Genomic DNA, 20691 nt, shown 5'->3' on the forward strand with positions numbered 1-20691 from the left:
GCGTGGAATTCAGTTTTCACAAATCCCGCGGGAACCGGGATTAAAAGTAGCCTATTTGTTAATCCAGAGTAAAATCTATTTCCATTCAGCCAAATTGCTTCGGTAGCCGCAGCGTAAAAGAGGAACAAACATACTTACACACTTTCACACTTACACACAAACTTTCGCCTTTATAATATTAGTAGGAAATAAGATATTAGTAGGAAGTAGGATATTAATAGGAAGGAGGATATTAGTAGAATAGCTAACTCTGTGGCGCTGTGGTATGCGCAGTGGATTTACAAGACGGAGGTCCTGGGTTCGGACCGGCCGGGTCGATTGAGGTTTTCTTAATTGGTCCAGGTCTGGCTGGTGGGAGGCTTCGGAAGTGGCTAGTTACCACCCTGCCAGCAAAGGCGTACCGTTAAGTGATTAAGCGTTCCGGTACCATGTCGTATAGAAACCGAAAGGAGTGTAGATTTTTCATCCTTCTCCTAATAAGTTAGCCCGCTTCCATCTTAGATTACTTATCATCATCACTTACCATCAGGTGACATTATAGTTAAGGGCTAACTTATAAAGAATAAAAAAAACCTGCCAATGTATTTTAATTTACGAGCACCCTATTGAATTTTATCATTCAGGGTCACTCTAAGAAATGTTATGGAATTTTCCATCTCTAGTTTTAGTATTATCGATTTATGTGTTTTCTCCACATTAGCATTAGTTTTCTTAGCATTTAAAGTAAACGAGTATGCCAGTATAATATCAGTGAAATATTGCATATGATACTTGCTTTCCATTTGCGTAAATATCTTTAAAATCAGTATACTGGTTTAAGAGTTAAAGAGTAATGAACTTACAATGAATCAAATTCAATTTCGCTTCGATACTAACATAAGCAATATGGATAAGTGATTAGTTTTGAGTGATAAAGTAACAAATACACAAACTTTCTAATTTCTAATATTACCAGAGTATGTGACAAAGTTCCCAACCGCGGTGAATCACGCCTACCACGTTATGGGACTAGGGGATAGCGGCAGAGCGTTTAGTGGCAATATTTCCATAACATTCGCCATAAACTCGAGTGTAATTATCGCATTACCATTAATATTCATTCGCTAATTACCCCGTGTTCGCGGTTATCTATTGTTACTAATCTCCCCGGAATGTGGGAATTATTTTCGTAATAGTCCCACCCCCGTACGTGCCTCCGTATGTGTAAGTGGAAAATAATTGCCGCGTTCCGAATTGCTTTATCTGTGCTCCACTTTGACCTGACGTATTCTGGGTGTTGCCAGGGTATAGTTATTATTTTGACCTTTGGCGACCTTTTTTAATCAGTTTATTTATTTTATGGCTTTAATTGCTTTATTATTAGTGTGACGGGAAAGGGAATTGCTCAGGTGATAACGGACTCCCACTTGTAGTTTATAATTTTACTACAATTAGAGGTTTTAAGTCAGAGATCTTTCTGGACAGTACTGGCATTTTGCTATTTCAATCAGCATTGATTTGTTGAGTTTAGAGGACATGGTTGTTTACGGTTTAATTAAAAGCAAGATTGAGATTTAAGACTTATACCGCGGTTTGCTGGACACATTTTGGAATTTTGTAGGACGTGTTCTTTGCGATTCCTTAATTAGTGTTTCATTTTATAGATAAAAGTTTCGTTATGTCTTTTGTCGAGTTCCAGTGTCTTTTGTCTTTGCAATGAATGTGTGTAACAAATAAAGTAGGTAACAAATAAACTCATTTTCACATACAATATATAAATATGGAGTACGGATAATACAAAATAGACTTTTATGTTTTATTGAATATGAATAACAATGTACTTGTATTTGAAGTTCTATAAACAAAAGCCTGACCTAAAACATTAAAGATTAAAAATTTTAGAGTGCTGTATTTTTTGTTGGCAATGTCGATAAATTAATTGCTTCGTGACGTCAGCAATATTCTGTCGAGTTTGATTAGTTTTTAGGATGTGTTCACTGGTTTTTGTTGAATTTGTTCGATTTGATGGGCACTTGTGATTGCGTGAAAACAAGTATTTTTTAATAAAAATCCCTATAACAGCTTTAATATCAACTATTTGCCCTAGTCAAATAAGGATTTCACTTCGGAATTGGATAAAGTAAGCTGTAAACTCGTTTATACTTTCACACTAGTGTTCTAAAAGTTGTCTCAAATATCTCAAAAAATCTCGTGTTTTCTTCGTAAGCTATTTAATTTCAAGATAAAAAAAAAACAGTTTTTCGCGATTATCTTGATACTAGCTGACGCCGCGCGGTTTCATCCCGTGTGGTTCCCTTTCCCGTAAAAATAAGGGGATAATATATAGCATATAGCCTTCCTCGGTAAATGGGTTATCTAGTTCTGAAAGAATTTTTCAAACGTTCATTCAAACAAACAAACTCTTCCGCTTTATAATATTAGTATAGATTAACAACTCCAATAAATGAATCCAATGATTGGATGATTGGCGTCAAATTTTATATATTTTTTTTTCATCTGGCCAGGGAGAGACAGGGAGCCCGTATACCTTTTATAAAGTTATTCTGTTATACATTAACTCTCTTTTTGCTGTAGGCTTCTTAGGACCGCTGCCGCGTCACCATGGGCACCATCTAGTTTGTAAGCTCATGCTGGATACTAATTTCGTTTTACAAAAAAACAATAACCTACAGCAACTAACTTGAATCGACACCACAGCGCAGCGCAGGACGGCGAGCATCCACCAGTGGGACACCTGGACTGACATCCAAGATGACCCATAGACCCCAAAAGAGGCTAGAATACATAACTAATGGAGATAGTTCCGCCGCGTCTCACATAGGAAATGAGCCATTGCCTCGAGCCCCGTATCCCCACCCGACTTCCACTAAGAAGATGTCATCAGTACAATGACTTCCATTTGTTCCAGTAACAGTATACGAAGGCGACACACTGAGTCTGCAGCGCATCAGTCGCACGGAGATGGGCGCCTATCTGTGCATCGCGACCAACGCGGTGCCGCCCTCCGTGTCCAAGAGGATCATAGTGGATGTTGAATGTGAGTATCAATCAGAGGTAAGGCCATTAGAAAGTATAGCCAGAGGTAAGACCATTTTTTTAGGATCCCGTACCTCAAAAGGAAATAACGGAACCTTAACGTTCGCTACGGTACGAGGTCAATTGACCTCGTACATCTAACGTCTCCAAGAATTACGAGGTCGATAGATCTCGTACCACACCACTTTAAATTTTAGTATGAGGTCAAAAAAACCTCGTACTGCACCAGAGGAAAGTAGAAGTAAGTCAGTCTGTCTGTCTGAGTGTTCGTCTGTCTGCCAAGACCACGAGTAGGTATAAGACGCAGCTTAAGTAAGCACTTAATCTGTAGTCAAGCAAGCACATGTTCTGTGGTCAAGACCCTTTATCTTGAGAACGCCTGGGGGTATCAAGTTGAAATTAAAACCATAAATACTCTATTAATCTACCGAACAGTCCGTAAAATCTATGAAAAAAATAAATTCGGCCGTTTTTGCCAACTAAAATAAGATTTAAAAAAAATCGTCTCAATGTTTCATTTAAACTTTTCAGACAGATTTCCCCTAATTTAATAATTACAACACAATCCGGTGGGTTGAGTAATTGTGTTCGTTGAACTGATTAAAAAAAAACGCCAGTTCTTTTGAGTGCTTTTAAAAATTTCGATGATGTTATTGGAGCATAATTAATATTCAATTAGACACAGAAAAAGAGTTATTTTTTGTTAAAGCGATATTACTTTTAATGGTTGTCTGTTTAATTTTTTTAATCTTTTTTTTGGTAGACTCAATCGTTGTACCATTAAAGGTTCCCATTAAAACGATATTCGTCAATTCTATTAACTTATAACTATCTTGTTTGTTCAATAGTTTACGCAGCTAGTTAGTGAGATGCCGGTTTCAGGTCCATCATACTAATATTATAAACGCAAAAGTTTGTATAGATGTTAGTTACTCTTTGTTCTTTGTCATCCCGGAAAATCAATGGTTCCCACGGGATTTGTAAAAAACTGAATTGATGAAGTCGCGGGCGTCCGCTAGCCATAATATAGTTCTTGACCCCTGCCATAAGCCATTAACAATAACCGATGATGACAGGTAATGATGATGATGATGATGATGATGATGATGATGATGATGATGATGATGATGATGATGATGATGATGATGATGATGATGATGATGATGATGGAGATGATGATGATGATGATGATGATGATTGACTACAGTACACAAAGATGATAACTACAGTGAGAGAGCCGCCACCCACCGCAACCAACTTGTGATTGAGGCTTGCAGCTACATCCCCCATACCAACGCTTATTGTAGATCTAGACGCCTAAAAACATCCTTTACGATCCTGATAATGACATAATGAACGACAATGCTTCCCAGGCAACACAAACACAAGCTACACAGCGTCTTCGCCGGCGAAGACGAGGTCCCCGATATCTGACGTCACCCAGACGTGGGTTTTTTAACTCACGATCTCGGGGGTGCCCGGACTGATACACTCAGGCCAAAACACCCTTCCCGAACGGCCCTCTAAGCCGAGGTCCGAGTCTCAGAGGAGACGCCCTTAGAGAGTCGTTCCGCTCAACTCTGCTTCTGCCTTCGGGCCCCATCAGGCGAAGCTTCTAAGTCCCATAAGGAGCCTACGACACTTACACAATCAAAAAAAAAAAAGATAACTACAGACTTCAGATTATGGTGATCTGAGTCAAGTCTTACTTACCTTTGAGTAAAATAATGTTGCGACATAAAATGCGGCGCGGATCGTCTAGCCGCTAGCGTGTCTCTGGTTATTTATTAGTATGTCTCCGCCTTAAAGAGCAGCTGTCCAAACAGAAATGGACTGTGGTGATTGAAAGACAATATTTATGCACGTCGTTCTAGATTGCTAACGTTCGAATCAATTGCCTTTACATTGGAAACATTTTATGTAAACAGAGGGAGATAGCCATTAATAGAAAGAGCTTTAAAAATAATTTGCATTAGGTAATTAAGTTTTTATTAATATTAGTAAATGCCGTCTCTGATAGATTTTTTAGATTATCTTACGTTGTAAAATTCAGTTTTTCAGCAATCCCCCTGGAGTCATGGATGTTTTTGGGGAAAAAGTATTTAAAGTCGTATTCATGAAAAAAGTCCCCCAGACGCGGCGCTAATATCTTAATGGCGCTCATTCTCATTTAGTAATGGCGGTCTTTTTGTCATTTGTGTAAGGCGCTGTCAGTTTTAAGTTCAGGTTTTAGCTGCGGGACTTATTTCCTGAAAGACTCTACTATGTTGTTCAATCTTTACTATCTAATAGATAAAATTTTCGTATCGTGGTGTTTGTTACCAAACTCCTCCAAAACGGCTGGACCGATTTTTATAAAATTTTGTGTGCTTATATCAGAGTTATAGGTCTGTGAATCGACCAATATGAAATTTTCATACCCCTAAATGGTAAGGAAAGAAAGAAAGAAAAAACATTTATTTAAAAAATTGTGCCATACACCACAATGCCTAACTAAGCACTATTGTTGTGTCTGATGCTTCAACCACCTGATCAATTGAAAATCAAAACTAAAGTAGTTGAAGCATCAAAAACCACTTCGTTATGTTTGTAAGGGTGGTTCTGCCCTTAAATAAGGGTATTTCACCCCAAAATTTGTAAGCCAAAACGTTTGCGGGGTCAGCTAGTGTTCGCATAAGTCTTATTAAAATTGGGTCAGCCTTTTCAGAGATTACTCCTGCCAGACAGACGTAAATTTTAAAAAGTTCATTTATGTTTTATTATAGTGTAATTGATTACAAGCACATGGGAAAACACAGATTGCAATCACAAACAGACATACATATACGTACCTATGTATGGAGCTTTTATGCATTTATGTTTTTCCTTATTTTCTTTGTCGTTGAGCAACATGATGGGCCTGTAACATGATTTCGAAACACAGCATAAAAAAATCCTCGTATAATTTATAACCTGCCCAGGAGTCGAACCTAGAACCTCACTATCCACCACATAGGCTAACGAGGAAAAATCAACTAGTTACAGTAAACAATGTAAAATGGCAAAATTATTTTGAAATGAGCAAAAGCAAGAAATTGCAAATGTCTGTAAAAGAAAGTCTAGTAAAAGCTTTTGTTCTCACGGATTGCATTGACTGGGAATCAAATTAAAATGGTGATGGAGCTCTCTCCCACCCCTGTACACTCCCTTCTCCTCTCAATCTAGAGAAAACTCGCAAAATGAAATTTTTATAATTTGCTTTACATTTGAATGCTTTTATTTAAATAGTCTCTCATATTGGAAACTGATAGTTTACAATTGTAAGCCGATGTTTGTGAAGCTTATTTATAAATCTGTTGATGATATGTGAGTCCAATAAATTAACGAAAATATTAAACAAGTAAAACTTTAAATATTAAATGAATTTTCCAACAGTCATGAATCATCAGCATCATGATCATTGACAACCCATATTCGGCTCACTATTAAGCTCGAGTCTCCTCTCAGAATGAGGGGTTAGGCCTTAGTCCACCACGCTGGCCCAATGCGGATTGGTAAACTTCACACACGCAGAGAATTAAGAAAATTCTTAGGTATGCAGGTTTCCTCGTGATGTTTTTCCTTTGAGACACGTGATATCTAATTTCTTAAAATGCACTTATCTGAAAAGTTGGATGTGCATGCCCCGGACCGGATTCGAACCTGCACCCTCCGGAATCGGAGGCTGAGGTCATATCCACTGGGCCTATGTGTGTGTCATATCTGTATCATACCTTCCAAATGAATGTACCGATTACGATGCAGTTGTTTTTAAAAAATTACGTGATTGAGATGATGTAGATCCGATAAAAAAATCCCAAGGTTTTCTATTGTGGTAAAAAAAAAAAACATGTAATAAAAGTAAAAGCAGTTATTATTTCCGACTATTCATGACGTATTTAAACATTTTTAAGTTTGACTTAAGTATGTACATCATTCATACTTAACTTTATTTTTTTTTATTCTTTACAAGTTAGCCCTTGATCTCTCACCTGATGGTAAGTGATGATGTAATCTAAGATGGTAGCGGGCTAACTTGTTAGGAGGAGGATGAAAATCCACACTTCTTTCGATTTCTACACGATATCCTACCTAAATCGTTTGGCGGTACGTCTTTGTCGGTAGGATGGTAACTAGCCACGGCCAAAGCCTCCCACCAGCCAGATCTGGACCAACTAAGAAAACCTCAATCGATCGAACCCAGGCCGTCAAACTTTAGTATGTCCCGTTCGCCTTTTTCTGGTCCACACAACGCTAACTGAAACGGTAAAATTAAAAAACATAAAACTCAGTCAAAGTTAAAAAAAAAAAAACAATAAAAGGGCACCCACTTAAATATACACACGGCAGACTCGCTACATAATGAAGTCATCTTCCGCGCACACATAAAGAATAAAGGTGGACTTTATAAATATTTTAAACCATCGTAGAATATTAAACCGTATCACGCGGGCCGGAGTAATATTCGTCCTGAAAATTGCCATCATAAACTCTGGGAATGTGAATTACGTTCTCAAAGTGTGGATTTTATTATCCGGGAGAGATGTGAAAAATCGTCGGCTCCGTTCGTCCGGGCTTCGGAGTTCCGCGCGCATCTGTCATTATCGAGACTTTATAAATTGCTACCGGCTTTGCTTTAGCTGTACTTTCTTCTTAGTCGGCAATAAATATTCTGAGCGTCCACTATTTATGGCTATTTAACTTTTTTGCTTTTCAAGTTTTAAGATTTAACTACGAGTACATTTGGCTTACATCATTCATAGGTGGCTCAGTATCGTGATGTTTGGAAGTCCCTACAAAAGACCTATGTCCTGCAGTGAACGTCCATCGGCCGATACGATGTTGATGATGATGACATTTGGCTTAGTCGGTAGCCAACCTTAGGTAACTAAGGCCTTGGTTTTCAACAGATAGATCCTAGGGTTGATTCCAAAAATATTCTAAACGTTCACTATTTATGGCTATTCTATTTTATGTTTCATTGTTTAATTTTTAATTAATTTCAAGTTTTAGAATTCGTTTACAAGCACATTTGACGACCTCTCCAAGTTAGTCCGCTACCATCTTAGACATTGTCACTTAACCTCAGGAAGATCGCAGTCCAGGGCTTGTTTGATGGCTGCTGAAAAACATTAACCATGTTCTTTTACAAATTATAATAATTTCATTGTGGGGATGTTAATCAGTAATTTAACCCTTATTTATAGCTATTTAAATATCCCTGAAGTTTGCGTTGTCGACATACTGACCGTGATGTCTCTACGGAACATATTACCATCTGGAGTGTGAAAAATCGTCTTCTATGCTCAACGGCGCTCGGGAAACTTCGCATCTATCTGTCATTATTGAGAGTTTATAAATTGTTCCCCAGCTCCCGATAGTTTCAGTTGGCCCGTTGCACGCGCCGTCGCTGTCTCTCTTACTTTGAGATGATTAATGATAGAGTCTATGTAAATAATAGACTTTTGTACAGAATATGACAGTTTTTTGAAAAACAACACGGGGTTGCTCTCTAACAGTAGAATTCATAGACTTTATTAGATAGGATGGCCACCAACAGAAGCCGATGGAAGGCGTGGACCCGCAGGAGGCTGGGATCTTACCAGGACCACGATCTTCAGTAATGAAGCAACGACTATAGAGAGATTAGATAGGAGAAATTCTCAAACAAATAGAGGTCAAATTCGACACTCAGCGGCTGAATGATCCCCTGGGGGAGTCCCTGCAACGTCTAGGAATTCCACTGTAAGAGTACCAATAAGATTAGCTGCTACGTATTGATCATGTAACTGCAGGATGAATTTGTTATTGCGGTTGAACTGCTCCTGCATTCTGTAAACTTACAGCGATGTGACATCGCTCATTTCCATAACAACTCCGTTTAGTATTAGTGACATTTTATTTTTGGCATCCCATAGAAATAAGGTCCAAATTGTAATAAAACTTGTTATATTATTACATCGACAAATATAAAATAGCGGAATCACATCCCTGAAGGCGGCAAGCCGTAACACAAAGTGTGGGAAGAAAACGTCACGAAATGCGGTTTGATGAAACTATTTTGAAGATAGACGTCGAAGAAGTTGCAGCTTTTTATTCATTTAACTTGTGATACATGTACGCAAACTTTGAGTCTGCTCTGAACACGTCCTGAGTAGTACTTTCACTACAGTACTACTCAGTAAAGGCCGTAAAGTACCGTAAAGTAGGCTGATAAAGATGGTATATTTGGTGATGAACAAAACAACGCAACTAAATTGAACATGAATTTAGAGCAAATATTTTGAAATATATTAGTCACAGTCAGACCATCACTGTGCTTTCCGATGCGGGCCATTCCAGCACCATGGAACCCCAACGTCTATCAGCTCGTCGAACTTCCTGACCATTGTTAGTTGGAATGGGCACGAACGAACTTCCACGCACGCACGCACGAACGATTCTTAATCTGGTTCTTTTGCGGATATCCTCATTTATTATAGATACAATTTAAAAAACTGTCACCATCCAGATTGTAGAGTACCTACCCAGCAAGGCATTCCTTCAAATAAAACATAAATAGTATTTTTTGCTATTATAGAATCGGTAGCTAACATTTTGTTTCTGTTGCAGTCTCACCCATGATCTGGGTGCCGAATCAGCTGGTGGGTGCTCCAGCCGGCACCGACGTGACGGTGGACTGCCACACGGAGGCGCACCCGCGCGCCATCTCCTACTGGGTGTACGACAACGTCATGGTGTTGCCCACCAAGAAGTACGCCATCAACACTGAGGAGAACTCCTATAGGTGAGCTTCAGCAACATTTATAAATGTACTAGCGGACGCCCGCGACTTTGTCTGCGTAGAATCCAATTTTTCTATGTATTTTAAGAAATTAAATATCACGTGTCTTAAACGGTGAAGGAAAACCAGGAGCCAGGAGACTCATTGGCACAGATTCACCGCTTTTGACGAAACTCCAGATCCTTGACCATCGGCGGAAAGTTGACAGTTTATCGGTGTTTTACAGGATATATTTTGGAGAATGTGCTCAGGAGCTACTCGTTGTCATACCACCTTCGCCTTTTTACCATCGCACCGCAAGACATCGGGTGGGTTTTCATCCCTATGTTGTAGATGTCCCTAGGACCCGTACAAAACGCTTTGCGTTTTCTTTTCTCATACGCACGGCTAAGGTTTGGAATGCCCTTCCCAAGTCTGTGTTTCCTGAATATTATAACTTGGGTATCTTCAAAACAAGAGTGAATAGGCACCTTCTAGGCAAGCGTGTCCTATCTTAGACTGTATCTACACTTACCATCAGGTTAGATCATGGTCAAGCGCGAGCCTATTTGCATTAAAAAAAAAAAAAAACCTTCACCAAGAAACCTGCATACCAGAGAATTTTCTTAATTCTCTGCGCGTGTGAAGTCTGCCAATCCGAATTGGGTCAGCGTGGTGGACCACAATGGCCTTACCCCTCTCATTCTGAGAGGAGACTCAAGCTCAACAGTGAGCCGAATATTGGTCGATAATGATGACTTCCTGAAAGTAGGCCAACTACTCGTCAATTTACATTACAAGAGCAGAACATTAATATCTTTGTTTAAATATTACATCACAACGTAATATAGTCTAAGAGACTTGGCTCTACAACTAAGCCTATTATTGAATAGTGCTAATAGCCTTTATTGGCATGAAAGCCAATGTATATAGGTTCAGCAGGGAGCCGAGAGTGCTTGAGAGTGCATAAGAGAGCTCTGTTAAAAGCCATTCAGTATTAATAACATGTAAGGCTGCCTCCTTCGTACAAGTTAAACGACTTGTGAGGACTTTAAAGGACTCATTTGCATAGCTAGAATATTCGGTATTTGCTAAACGATAGTAAAGATCATAATAATATGGTTTCTGCATCAGAAGTTATGTGACTGGCTCTATTATTATCTTTTTAGGACTATAATTCTGGCATCATAAATTATATGATTACCTCCATTGTGAGGACTTATGATTTTAGCATCAGTTTATGACTGTATCAGAAAACGGGTTGTCGTCAGAAGCGGATTTAAATAGCAAAGAACAATTATTTAATGAGAACCTTTCCTATCCTAGGTCTAACAATTCCCACCAAAAATGTGAATAATCCCTCGAAAGAGTGTGAAGCAGAGAATAACTTTGAGTGACGTCCCGGACTTGTGACCGTTGTATGTAGGGCTAAAGACGTCTTTTATAAGTAGTTAACACCTAATTTTTCCACTCAAGTCATTATCCACGCTTAATCCTCAATAATCCATGAAGAATTGTCTAACAAAGGTGTGGAAAGATCGAAGGCTACGACAAGAATGAGCTAGTCGCTTATATAGCCAGCATTCGGTCTCCCACTACTCCCCACCTAATTCACCGAACACTTCGTACTATCACTACGTACGACACAAGCCGGCTGATCAAATGACTCACTCGCCCCGACAACTGCATCTATGACATTTTTAAGGACTTTTTTGTTTCATGTATAAATGTTTTATGTTTCATGTATAACTGCCTTATTACTCCAGTTCAGTGCTTAGCCTTTGCGAATTTGGATAAGGTTCTATAGATACGAGTTCCAAGGCAGGCTATAAAATATTAAAATCTCAATAGCAACAAAAGAAGAATATTATTTAATAAACAACGGTCCATGATTTCAAACTTGACCTTCCACCTACACGATCAAACCTTCGACCTTTTAGATTTAAGTCAAGCACTTCAACTATGGATCTATTGAGGCTGTGATATAACTAAGTGCACTCAAAGGTTTAACCGAGCCGTAACATTAACGTTAAGCGCTAGGCTTTATTAATAACAGCCTGTATAATAATACGTAATAATACGTAATGCATGCTTATGATCCCAAACGCTTAGCGGAGTGCTTTTAGCAAACATACAATATTAATTGTACGTTGCTAACGCCGTTTCCATATTAACCCACCACGTCTGAGAATAAGGTGATTTACATTCAATGATATTATACACAAGAGATGGCGCATCAAAACTAAGGCGGTCAAATGTGGAAAATTGACTTAATTTATTATTTGTACCTGAGAAATTCCTTTCACTCGCGTACTCACCGCTCAGAAATGACGTCATAGTGCTCAGAGCTGTTTTCTGATTTAGTAACAGCCTTCTAAGCGTTATTCACGTTGGTTCATTTCACAGGTAATTTCTTTTCAAGGGCTTGTAGTTGCTTATTAAACAACGAACGTTATTGAAACAAATAATACCTGATTATCGTCTACAAAGTAGAGTTATGTATTTAGGAAGTGTAAAAACTGTATACATATAACTGTAAACATATAATGGAGTTAAAGACAAAATTGTAAATTTGGATCACTTTTTGTGGTGATTTTGTAGGGACGTAACCTATCTAAAGTATAAAATTATCATTGTTTATATCTGCCAAATATTTAAATAGGAAATGCCGTACATTGTGAAAGGGAATAATTGATTGATATTGCTTGTCTTCGGAAAAATCTTCAATTGCAATGAATTTAGTAGAGCAGTGGCGTAACTAGATGCAAAATTGTTAGTCCAGGATCCGACGAGCAGTTTTTACAATTTATTACTACCTATCAAGTTAATTTTCCGTGAGTAGCTTCATCTTGATGAGATGTACATTTTTTTTATCTACGAACATTCTTGATTCTGGTAGCTAACAGGGTTTCTAGGTAATAGAAACTTCTGAGCGTAGGAACGAGATTATGTACCACGCAATTCGTAGTGGCTGTTAAAATGCTCCTCGGATCCTGGACCATGTTGTTTTTTGCGAGGGCGCGTTTTGACTATTGCGCGTAGTTTATCTCAATGGGGTTGGACAGCATTTTCGATGAAAACTCCAAGGCATCTTTTTTTTATTTCTTTTTTTTTAAGAAAAAATACTAAATAAGTAAGGCATCTTGACTTTTTTTGATATTTTCAACAATTATCCTCACGTTGAAATTATGAATTAGCTACTATAAAATCTTAAATTATGTGTGTGTGTGTATAGTAAGTAAATTCATATTTGATGGAAAATGCATGAAAATAATGTTTCATGTTTATCGCAATTAGCTTTTAGCGTTATCTCTTCTGTGATGTGAATAATGCACAGACGCGTTAGATTTTGTATTATAATTATGTGTGTATATTTGGTAAAACTCAATAAGATGTTTCCGGTTTCTAATAAAATTATAATGTAGCTATTCTCAACAGAAGAATTATTAATAAAAAGAATATTAATTACACCTAATTAATCTCTCATAAAAGGAATATAAAATATTATTTCTCAAAGAGAATCGATATAATTAAGCAACGTGGCTCTTTTAATTAATTTCAATTTAATGAACGGAATATTATAATTAAAATAAGATTTGTGTGGAAAACAATTTTTGAATCAATGATTTAAAATTTTCCACTTTTCAAAAATTAATATTAAATTACTAAGGATATTGTAGTTTGTAAAAAATATTTGTCTAGAATTTACTATACTTCTGTAATAGCACTTTGCATTATTTTATCTATACTATTTTACTATTATTACTTTTACTATAATATTTTAAAGAGGTAAAGTTTTTGGTGTTGTAGGGGGTAATTTATGTATCTACTGAACTGATCTCGATAATTCTTTTACCACTAAAAAGCCACGTTCCGTGTCGTAGGCTATATGTTATCCCCGTATTCTCACGGGTAGGTGCAGGTGAAACCACGGGGCGTCAGCTAGTAATAAATAAAGAAAATAAGTACTCGTATTTGTGTACCTAACTAACAGCTTAGTACAAGGATATTTTGTTTTAATTACGGTTGAACACTGATAACTGGATTAAACTATAATGAAATAATTGATATGAATGAGACTTTCCCCAAATCAAGGAAAGTAGTATTCCTGAATAGAAACAGGTTTGTAAATTTTGATAATTCAAATAATAGGGGATGTTTTTGTTCGCAGGGCGCATATGAAGCTGACCGTGCGGAACCTGCAGGGCGGCGATTTCGGCAACTACCGGTGTATCTCTAAAAACTCCCTCGGGGAGACTGAAGGCTCTATTAGGCTGTATGGTAAGAGATTTCCGTAAATGGTATGTAGTATCCTTATTGGGCTGGATTATCAATTTACTGTCAGTATCACGACCTGCTTGTAAATGTCGGATAGCTTATTCAAAAGTTTTGTCTTTGTCATTTGAAAAGTAAGAAAGTGTCAAAAGTTATGATGTACAGATAGACGTCCTTTGCCATTTATACTTATATTTTTTTTGTCCAATTGCAGTAGACTTTTCAATTAATTAAATTAAATGAATATTAATTAAACAATATTACAATAATGCTGCAACTAATAAACAAGAGAATTTGTTGGGCGAAATAAGAACAGGATTTAAATTTATGTTTCTTTGTTTCTAGAAATCCCCATGCCTTCAACGTCGCCAAAAGCCACAGAGATGAAAAGCAATGCTAATAAAGAGAGTGAGTATCATTATAAAAACAGACACGACTCACTAAGAATAAATGTCTTCCGTTCCTCTCCTTCCGTTTCTCTGACCTCCTATCTTTTGGACTATAACTTAACTTCAAGCGGCAAAATGATAATGAAAATTTTGCAAAAAAGTCTGTTATTTGAATTTAAAATATCAAATTAAAGGATTGATCAGAGATTGACATTCAGACAAGTCGATATTGTTTGATATTATGAACTTAGTAACAGTTTGAGCTTTAACGGTGTTTTCAAAGGGTCTGACGTAGATAAGTGATTGGCTAATTAGGACATTATTTCGTTTAAGACCCTCAAAACCTCCCAAAGCCAAGACGGCGACGCGATGGTTTAAACACCATGTTTGCCGACCATACTATCTATATATGGTAATACTAATACTAATATACTTACTATGTATATGGTAGGACAATAAGCTGGCAAACTTTAAGTCCTAAAGGCGAAGGCCATCTAATATCTGGCTAACGCAGGCCATAATATATGAGATGTAATATAAAATAAGATTTTAAATTCAAATCACGTTCTTAACTGCAAAAGGTGATATTACGCTGAGGGTAATTCGGTTTTTTATTGTTAAGCCTTAATGGAATTATTTTATGGGCGACAGTAATCCACAGGATTGGTTGATTGCACTCTTCCGGTAAATCCGCAAAATATTTGATGCATAAAAATATGTAGGTATCTTAAATAGGCTATTTGCTAAAGCCTATTTTAGATGCACTACTTGTTAAAATGAAGGTATCTCGATATAAGATTTAAACACGCAGACATTATTATTTTTGAAAAAAAAAACAGATTTTTTCGATTTCAACTAGGATTTTTTTTTTCGTTAATTATTTTTTTCATGGTATTTAAAAAAAACATAGTAAACATTCACGCGCATTTCTTTATTCGTTAACACCTTTTCCCTACCTTGTACATTACCTTACCTTAAGGTACCTTACCTTACCTTGGGGTATGGAGACTTAGTGATTTTTTTTTCGAATTATTTCATTAGTTATCTCGACTGGTGACAAAAGATTTGTGAATGGATATATAACGTGGAAATGCAGCCAGTATTCTTGCCATAGATTTTACTAGGATTTAACTAGGTAGGTAATAACCTAAAAGATCTATCACAATTGAATTTTAAATTCAAAGTGATTTTAAAATTGTTTTGCATTCTTCATAATCCACTAATACGATTTAAAATTAATAATAAATGAAATGAATAATTAGTTTTCAGAATAAAATGATTATAGTAAATCCATAATGTTATTATTATAATCCAGGCGATCAGTCACCGCAGCGAATTGTCAGCAATTTTCGAAGCTGTTCTGCGGCGCGACAGCCTGCGGTGTAGTTAGCTTTGCTAAACTAACACTGACCCACTTTCAGATTGGATTACATTCAGCATAACTAATTTGCATATTAATAAGCACATATAAATTACTATATCAATACCACAGAATAAAGAATGATACAGAATGAGTCTATACAAGCAGCGCCGTGAGGCCGGTGAAACTCATAAACAAACAAACGTCACGTGTCTCCTTGACATCCGCATATACAAACTTTTTTCATTATTTGTATTTCGAAATTTAACACTAAAAACAATTACGTAAAATAATAGACTAATAAATAATCAATAAAAAATACTCCATCTTATTTTTTTAGTTTTTGTGAATAGTTTTAAAAATATTTTCAAAAACATAAGACGCCATTTTTCTTGAATAATATTGAAAATTACTGATGCGACGCTTCGTGTCGTACTGACTCGAAAATGTGTTCGTTTTTGAATTTGTATTTGGAATGGCCACATCCCTGCCGCATTCCGTACGTTCTATCTGCCTATTATTCTTTAATCTGTGATCAATATATAAAAATAAAATTTAAGTGTCTATTTGTGATTTCAAAACAACTGTTCTTCAAGACTCAAGTGCTTATTGATATAATTACACAATACCAAAACACAAACAAACAATTTTAATTTTTTTATCTATTCGTCTGTCTTGGCTTACTTTTCGAACAACTGGGCCGATTTTAATGAGACTTACACTACTAGATAGAGGAGGTTATTGAGCAATATAGGTATAGGCTACTTTTATCTTCATGAAAAAATCCATGGTTCCCACGGGATTTGGTAAAAACTGAATCTCACGTGGACGAAATCGCGAATGTACGCTATATCTTAAATGTTTTACTGAAGGAGATTTTGTCATGAGTTTTATGCCGGATAGCGTTTTGTGTGTTATTTTTCTGCGCGTGAACCTGTACTTTGATTCGATCCAACTGTACGTTGTGAACGAACGAACATAGTGCGAAGAGCCGATGGACGTTGGGGTCCCAAAGTGCTGGAATGGCGACCCCGCACTAGTAAGCGCAGTGTTGGCCGACCCCCCACCAGGTGGACTGACGACATCAAGCGAGTCGCAGGGATTCGCTGGATGCAGGTGGCTCAGTATCGTGATGTTTGGAAGTCCCTACAAAAGGCCTATGTCCTGCAGTGGACGTCCATCGGCTGATATGATGATGATGATGATGAACGTATTTTGATTTTGTTGGCTTGACCAGGGATTCGAACCCTGGACCTCACTGTCCGTAGCCAAACCTGCTTCTCAGTACCACTGAGGCAGCGGTAGCAATAACATTCTTATGGTCGTAGTTCCCAAGATCGAATCCACTACAAATACTCGTAAAACATGAACTAAACCATGAACTCACATAATGTAAGCATTGCATATAATGCGAGTCCGGCTGGGCCGGCTTGACAGTTACCCCAACTTTAGTTCAAACTCTAAAGTTTTCAATCCGAAGATTTTCTCCGTCGCATTTCACAAAACTTATTCTTCGATTTAACAATCTTTAGACGCTGTTGTGTTGAGTTTTGCTTTGAAGTCGCTTTAATGGAGCGATACTTTACGGTTTATTCGATTTGTGTTAAACTTACTGACGCTATCAGAACTGTAATTAGCGATTTTAAAGCGACGGAGCAATTTCACGTATTTCTGCTTCCATTCTCACGATCTGTATTTTTAGTTTTAATTACGAAATATAATAGTTCGTTTAAGTATTATGAACTAGCGTACGAAAGCGACTACGTCCGCCATCTGACCTCCTTAATTCGGCCCTGTCGCAAATCCATTCTTAGCGGACTTCTATTAATTATAAACTACCTCCCTGCGTAGTTTCATCTTTGTACATCAAGCGGTTTTCAATATCTGAACTGACCTTTCTCTTTAATAAACATAGGAAATGAAGATTAGTTAATGGATTTTTATGATTTTTTTATTTAATTCCTTAAAATAATACTAAAAAAAGTTTACTCATTAAAAGTTACCGCTGATCTTAGACTAATTACCTATAGACCCGTAACAACTAACAACTTTTCACTCCAAACGTAAGCTAGTACCGGCAAAGACGTACCGCCAAGCGATTTAGCGTTCCGGTACGATGCCGTGTAGAAACTGAAAGGGGTGTGGATTTTCATCCTCCTCCTAACAAGTTAGCCCGCTTCCAACTTAGACTGCATCATCACTTACCATCAGGTGAGATTGTAGTCAAGGGCTAACTTGTAAAGAAAAAAAAAAAAAAAAAAAAATAGTTCTATGACTATGTGAGTGTAAGAGCTAAGCCACGTTATTTGTGGTTGTCATGGACTATATATTATCCTCGTATTCTCACGGGAACGGAAACTACGCTGGTGAAGCCGCGAGGCGTTGGTTAGTGATAAATACCTCCGAGTAATGTCATTTCCAAGTGCAGTAATGGAATATTAATTAGTGCTGAATAACAACAAAACATAAATCGAAGAAAAATTTTACAACGTCCATAAAAGCAGAAAGTTTTACTTTACGCGTAATATTCGTTCGTGCCTAATTAAGGCCATATAAAATTGTTAATGGATCAAGGGGCATATAAAACAGCAAGGAAAATGGCGTGTAATACATTTATTAAAAACGAATTAAAATTATGGGAATATGTTATTTATCGAGTAAGCTTAACTTTCAGTAATATAATATGATCTTCGGTCTATTGTTCATTAGGATCAGTACACACTGGAAATTCTAAACTTTAACAAACGACCAGCGAGCCGCTGCGGTTGTGCGCGAGTATGTAGAGCCTTTATCGACATCATAACCTACCTATACGAGAAAAATCGCGTTATTTTATCTAAAGCAAACAAGAAATACCACGATGTAATATAACATTAGATCTTATTAATAAAACAAATTTCAATTACGAAAATAATATTTAAGTTATTTTTCAACGACGTTTAACATTATAATTTACATCGTACATCTAAATTCCGTTAAGAGCTATACACACTTAAAGCGGTATCATTTATCAGACAACCCGTAGCGAACCGCTGCGGTTATGCACAAGTGTGAATCGCCCTTTGCGCTGTCATGGTCTTCATCTAAAACCGCGTGGCGTTGCAGCGACGCGTCGCGTGAACGCGAGCCGCGCGACGCAGCGCGACGCGGTGACGGAGCGGCCGAGCGTGGTGCGCGCGCAGCTCGACCGCGCGCCCGACCGCGCGCACGTGTACCGCGCGCCGCACCCGCACCACGCCTCAGGTACGCCACTCGTCTGAACTGCCCTTTACAATACAAACTGACTATCGTATTTCAGTATATTAATTTTTTTGCACCGTAGTCTGCACAATATACTAGTTCGATTACGTTAAACCAATTAATATATTGATTTTTATTATTACTACACAGTAGATAAGGTTTGGAAAATGTATTGAAATAGTCAGTTTGTTTACACTTCACTTTCATTATACTTTCGACATACTCGTATTTTAATATTTCTAATTTCTTGCACTTTATATTTTTCCACTTAAACTGCACTTTATGTAGATATTGCTTTCAACAACAGCACATCGCATAGTTCCTTCGATTTACCTTAAGCCTTTTCATACTTTTCCAAAGCAAACACCCTTACTAATAAGTGATGCTACAATATAAAAACTGTTTTAAATCGACGAGACGATCTCAGAGCAGTATTTAAATATTAATGCGGTTTTCGATTTGTTTCGTGTTAATGCCGAGCTTGCGTTTACCAAACGCCAGTGTGAAGGCGCTGTTAGTCGAATGTTTGCAATACATATGTTGCACGTACGAGTATAATGTTTAGATATTATTTATGCTGTGTTTTGTGAGTTAAGATTATTATTATATTATATTTTAATTATTTTTTGATGTTACATGAAACAAGTAATAAAGTGCACAAATCGAATTCAAACTTAAAAAGAAATGTTCCATTAAAGACTAATGGTTTAAAAATATCTTAGAAGTCCCTTTTTTAAAAGCACGTATGCAATCTAAAATATTTCAGTTGTCTAAGTGTAATTTGAAATTTAGACAAGTAAAAATTTCATCTAACGTTAGAAGAATAAAACGCCGCAGGGCTTCGAAACTAATTTCATCGGAAAGTTAGATCTGATATTCTGGAAAATGTATAATAAACTTTATGAAGACAAAAGCTCTGGACGGACATAGAATATTCTAGTCTATGCTATCGACTAAATTCAATTCGAACCCTCTATGAAACAGAACCACGACCCAAAAAGAATAATAACTTTATTAACGCCACTTGTCTGTTTCCAACAAAAAAATCCTTTTCCCTTTACAATCCTATAGTCGGAAAATTGAACCGTAAGGGGTTCGCTCACCGCTTTGTGTTCTTTGTTACAATACAGTGCATTATTAAAGAAAAGACGTCTTCCCTTCGCGGGGTAAAAAATAAACGTGCTCAGAGCGCCCCCACAATACCGGAACAACTAGAAGTGGCCATAACATTGATAGAGAATTTAAATGGACAATTATGGAGCTTCGCCATAAAAAAAGATCGGACCGTTAGACACGAGGGACAAAAAGGGAACAATATTGGGTTAAGCAAAAGTACTATTATTCTTAAGTATTTCATTAAATACGAGTATATAAGTATTACTTAAATATCCATACCTCGGCATGAAATTTACCGATACGCATGCATAATCACTCTATACAGAGTTTCACTGTGTACTAAATAGTACAATATACTTTGCAGATGATAGCTGACATTAAGGTCTACAAAAATAATTAGCAAGTATAAAATCAACGCTTAAGTAATTTTTCAGCACATGGTACGACTAAATCGCACTGAAGGTAAGGATTTTTGTATTTTGGAGAAAAATCAA

At 37.1% G+C, this 20691-nt stretch overlaps 1 protein-coding gene across 2 annotated transcripts in view; it reads left to right on the plus strand.

Moving 5' to 3' along the window:
- LOC112049469 (lachesin) overlaps positions 1-20691 on the plus strand; it is a 100337-nt gene that overhangs the window by 72429 nt on the left and 7217 nt on the right. The window contains exons 6-10 of one of the 2 annotated variants that reach the window (XM_052882533.1): positions 2909-3037; positions 9667-9841; positions 13989-14098; positions 14438-14500; positions 18947-19084. In XM_052882533.1, the coding sequence (XP_052738493.1) occupies positions 2909-3037; positions 9667-9841; positions 13989-14098; positions 14438-14500; positions 18947-19084 (615 nt within the window). The remainder of the gene's footprint in view (positions 1-2908; positions 3038-9666; positions 9842-13988; positions 14099-14437; positions 14501-18946; positions 19085-20691) is intronic. The other variant, XM_052882534.1, reaches the window with a different exon arrangement.

The sequence above is a fragment of the Bicyclus anynana genome, chromosome 7, assembly GCF_947172395.1.
Source record: "Bicyclus anynana chromosome 7, ilBicAnyn1.1, whole genome shotgun sequence".
Classification (NCBI taxonomy): Eukaryota; Metazoa; Arthropoda; class Insecta; order Lepidoptera; family Nymphalidae; genus Bicyclus; species Bicyclus anynana.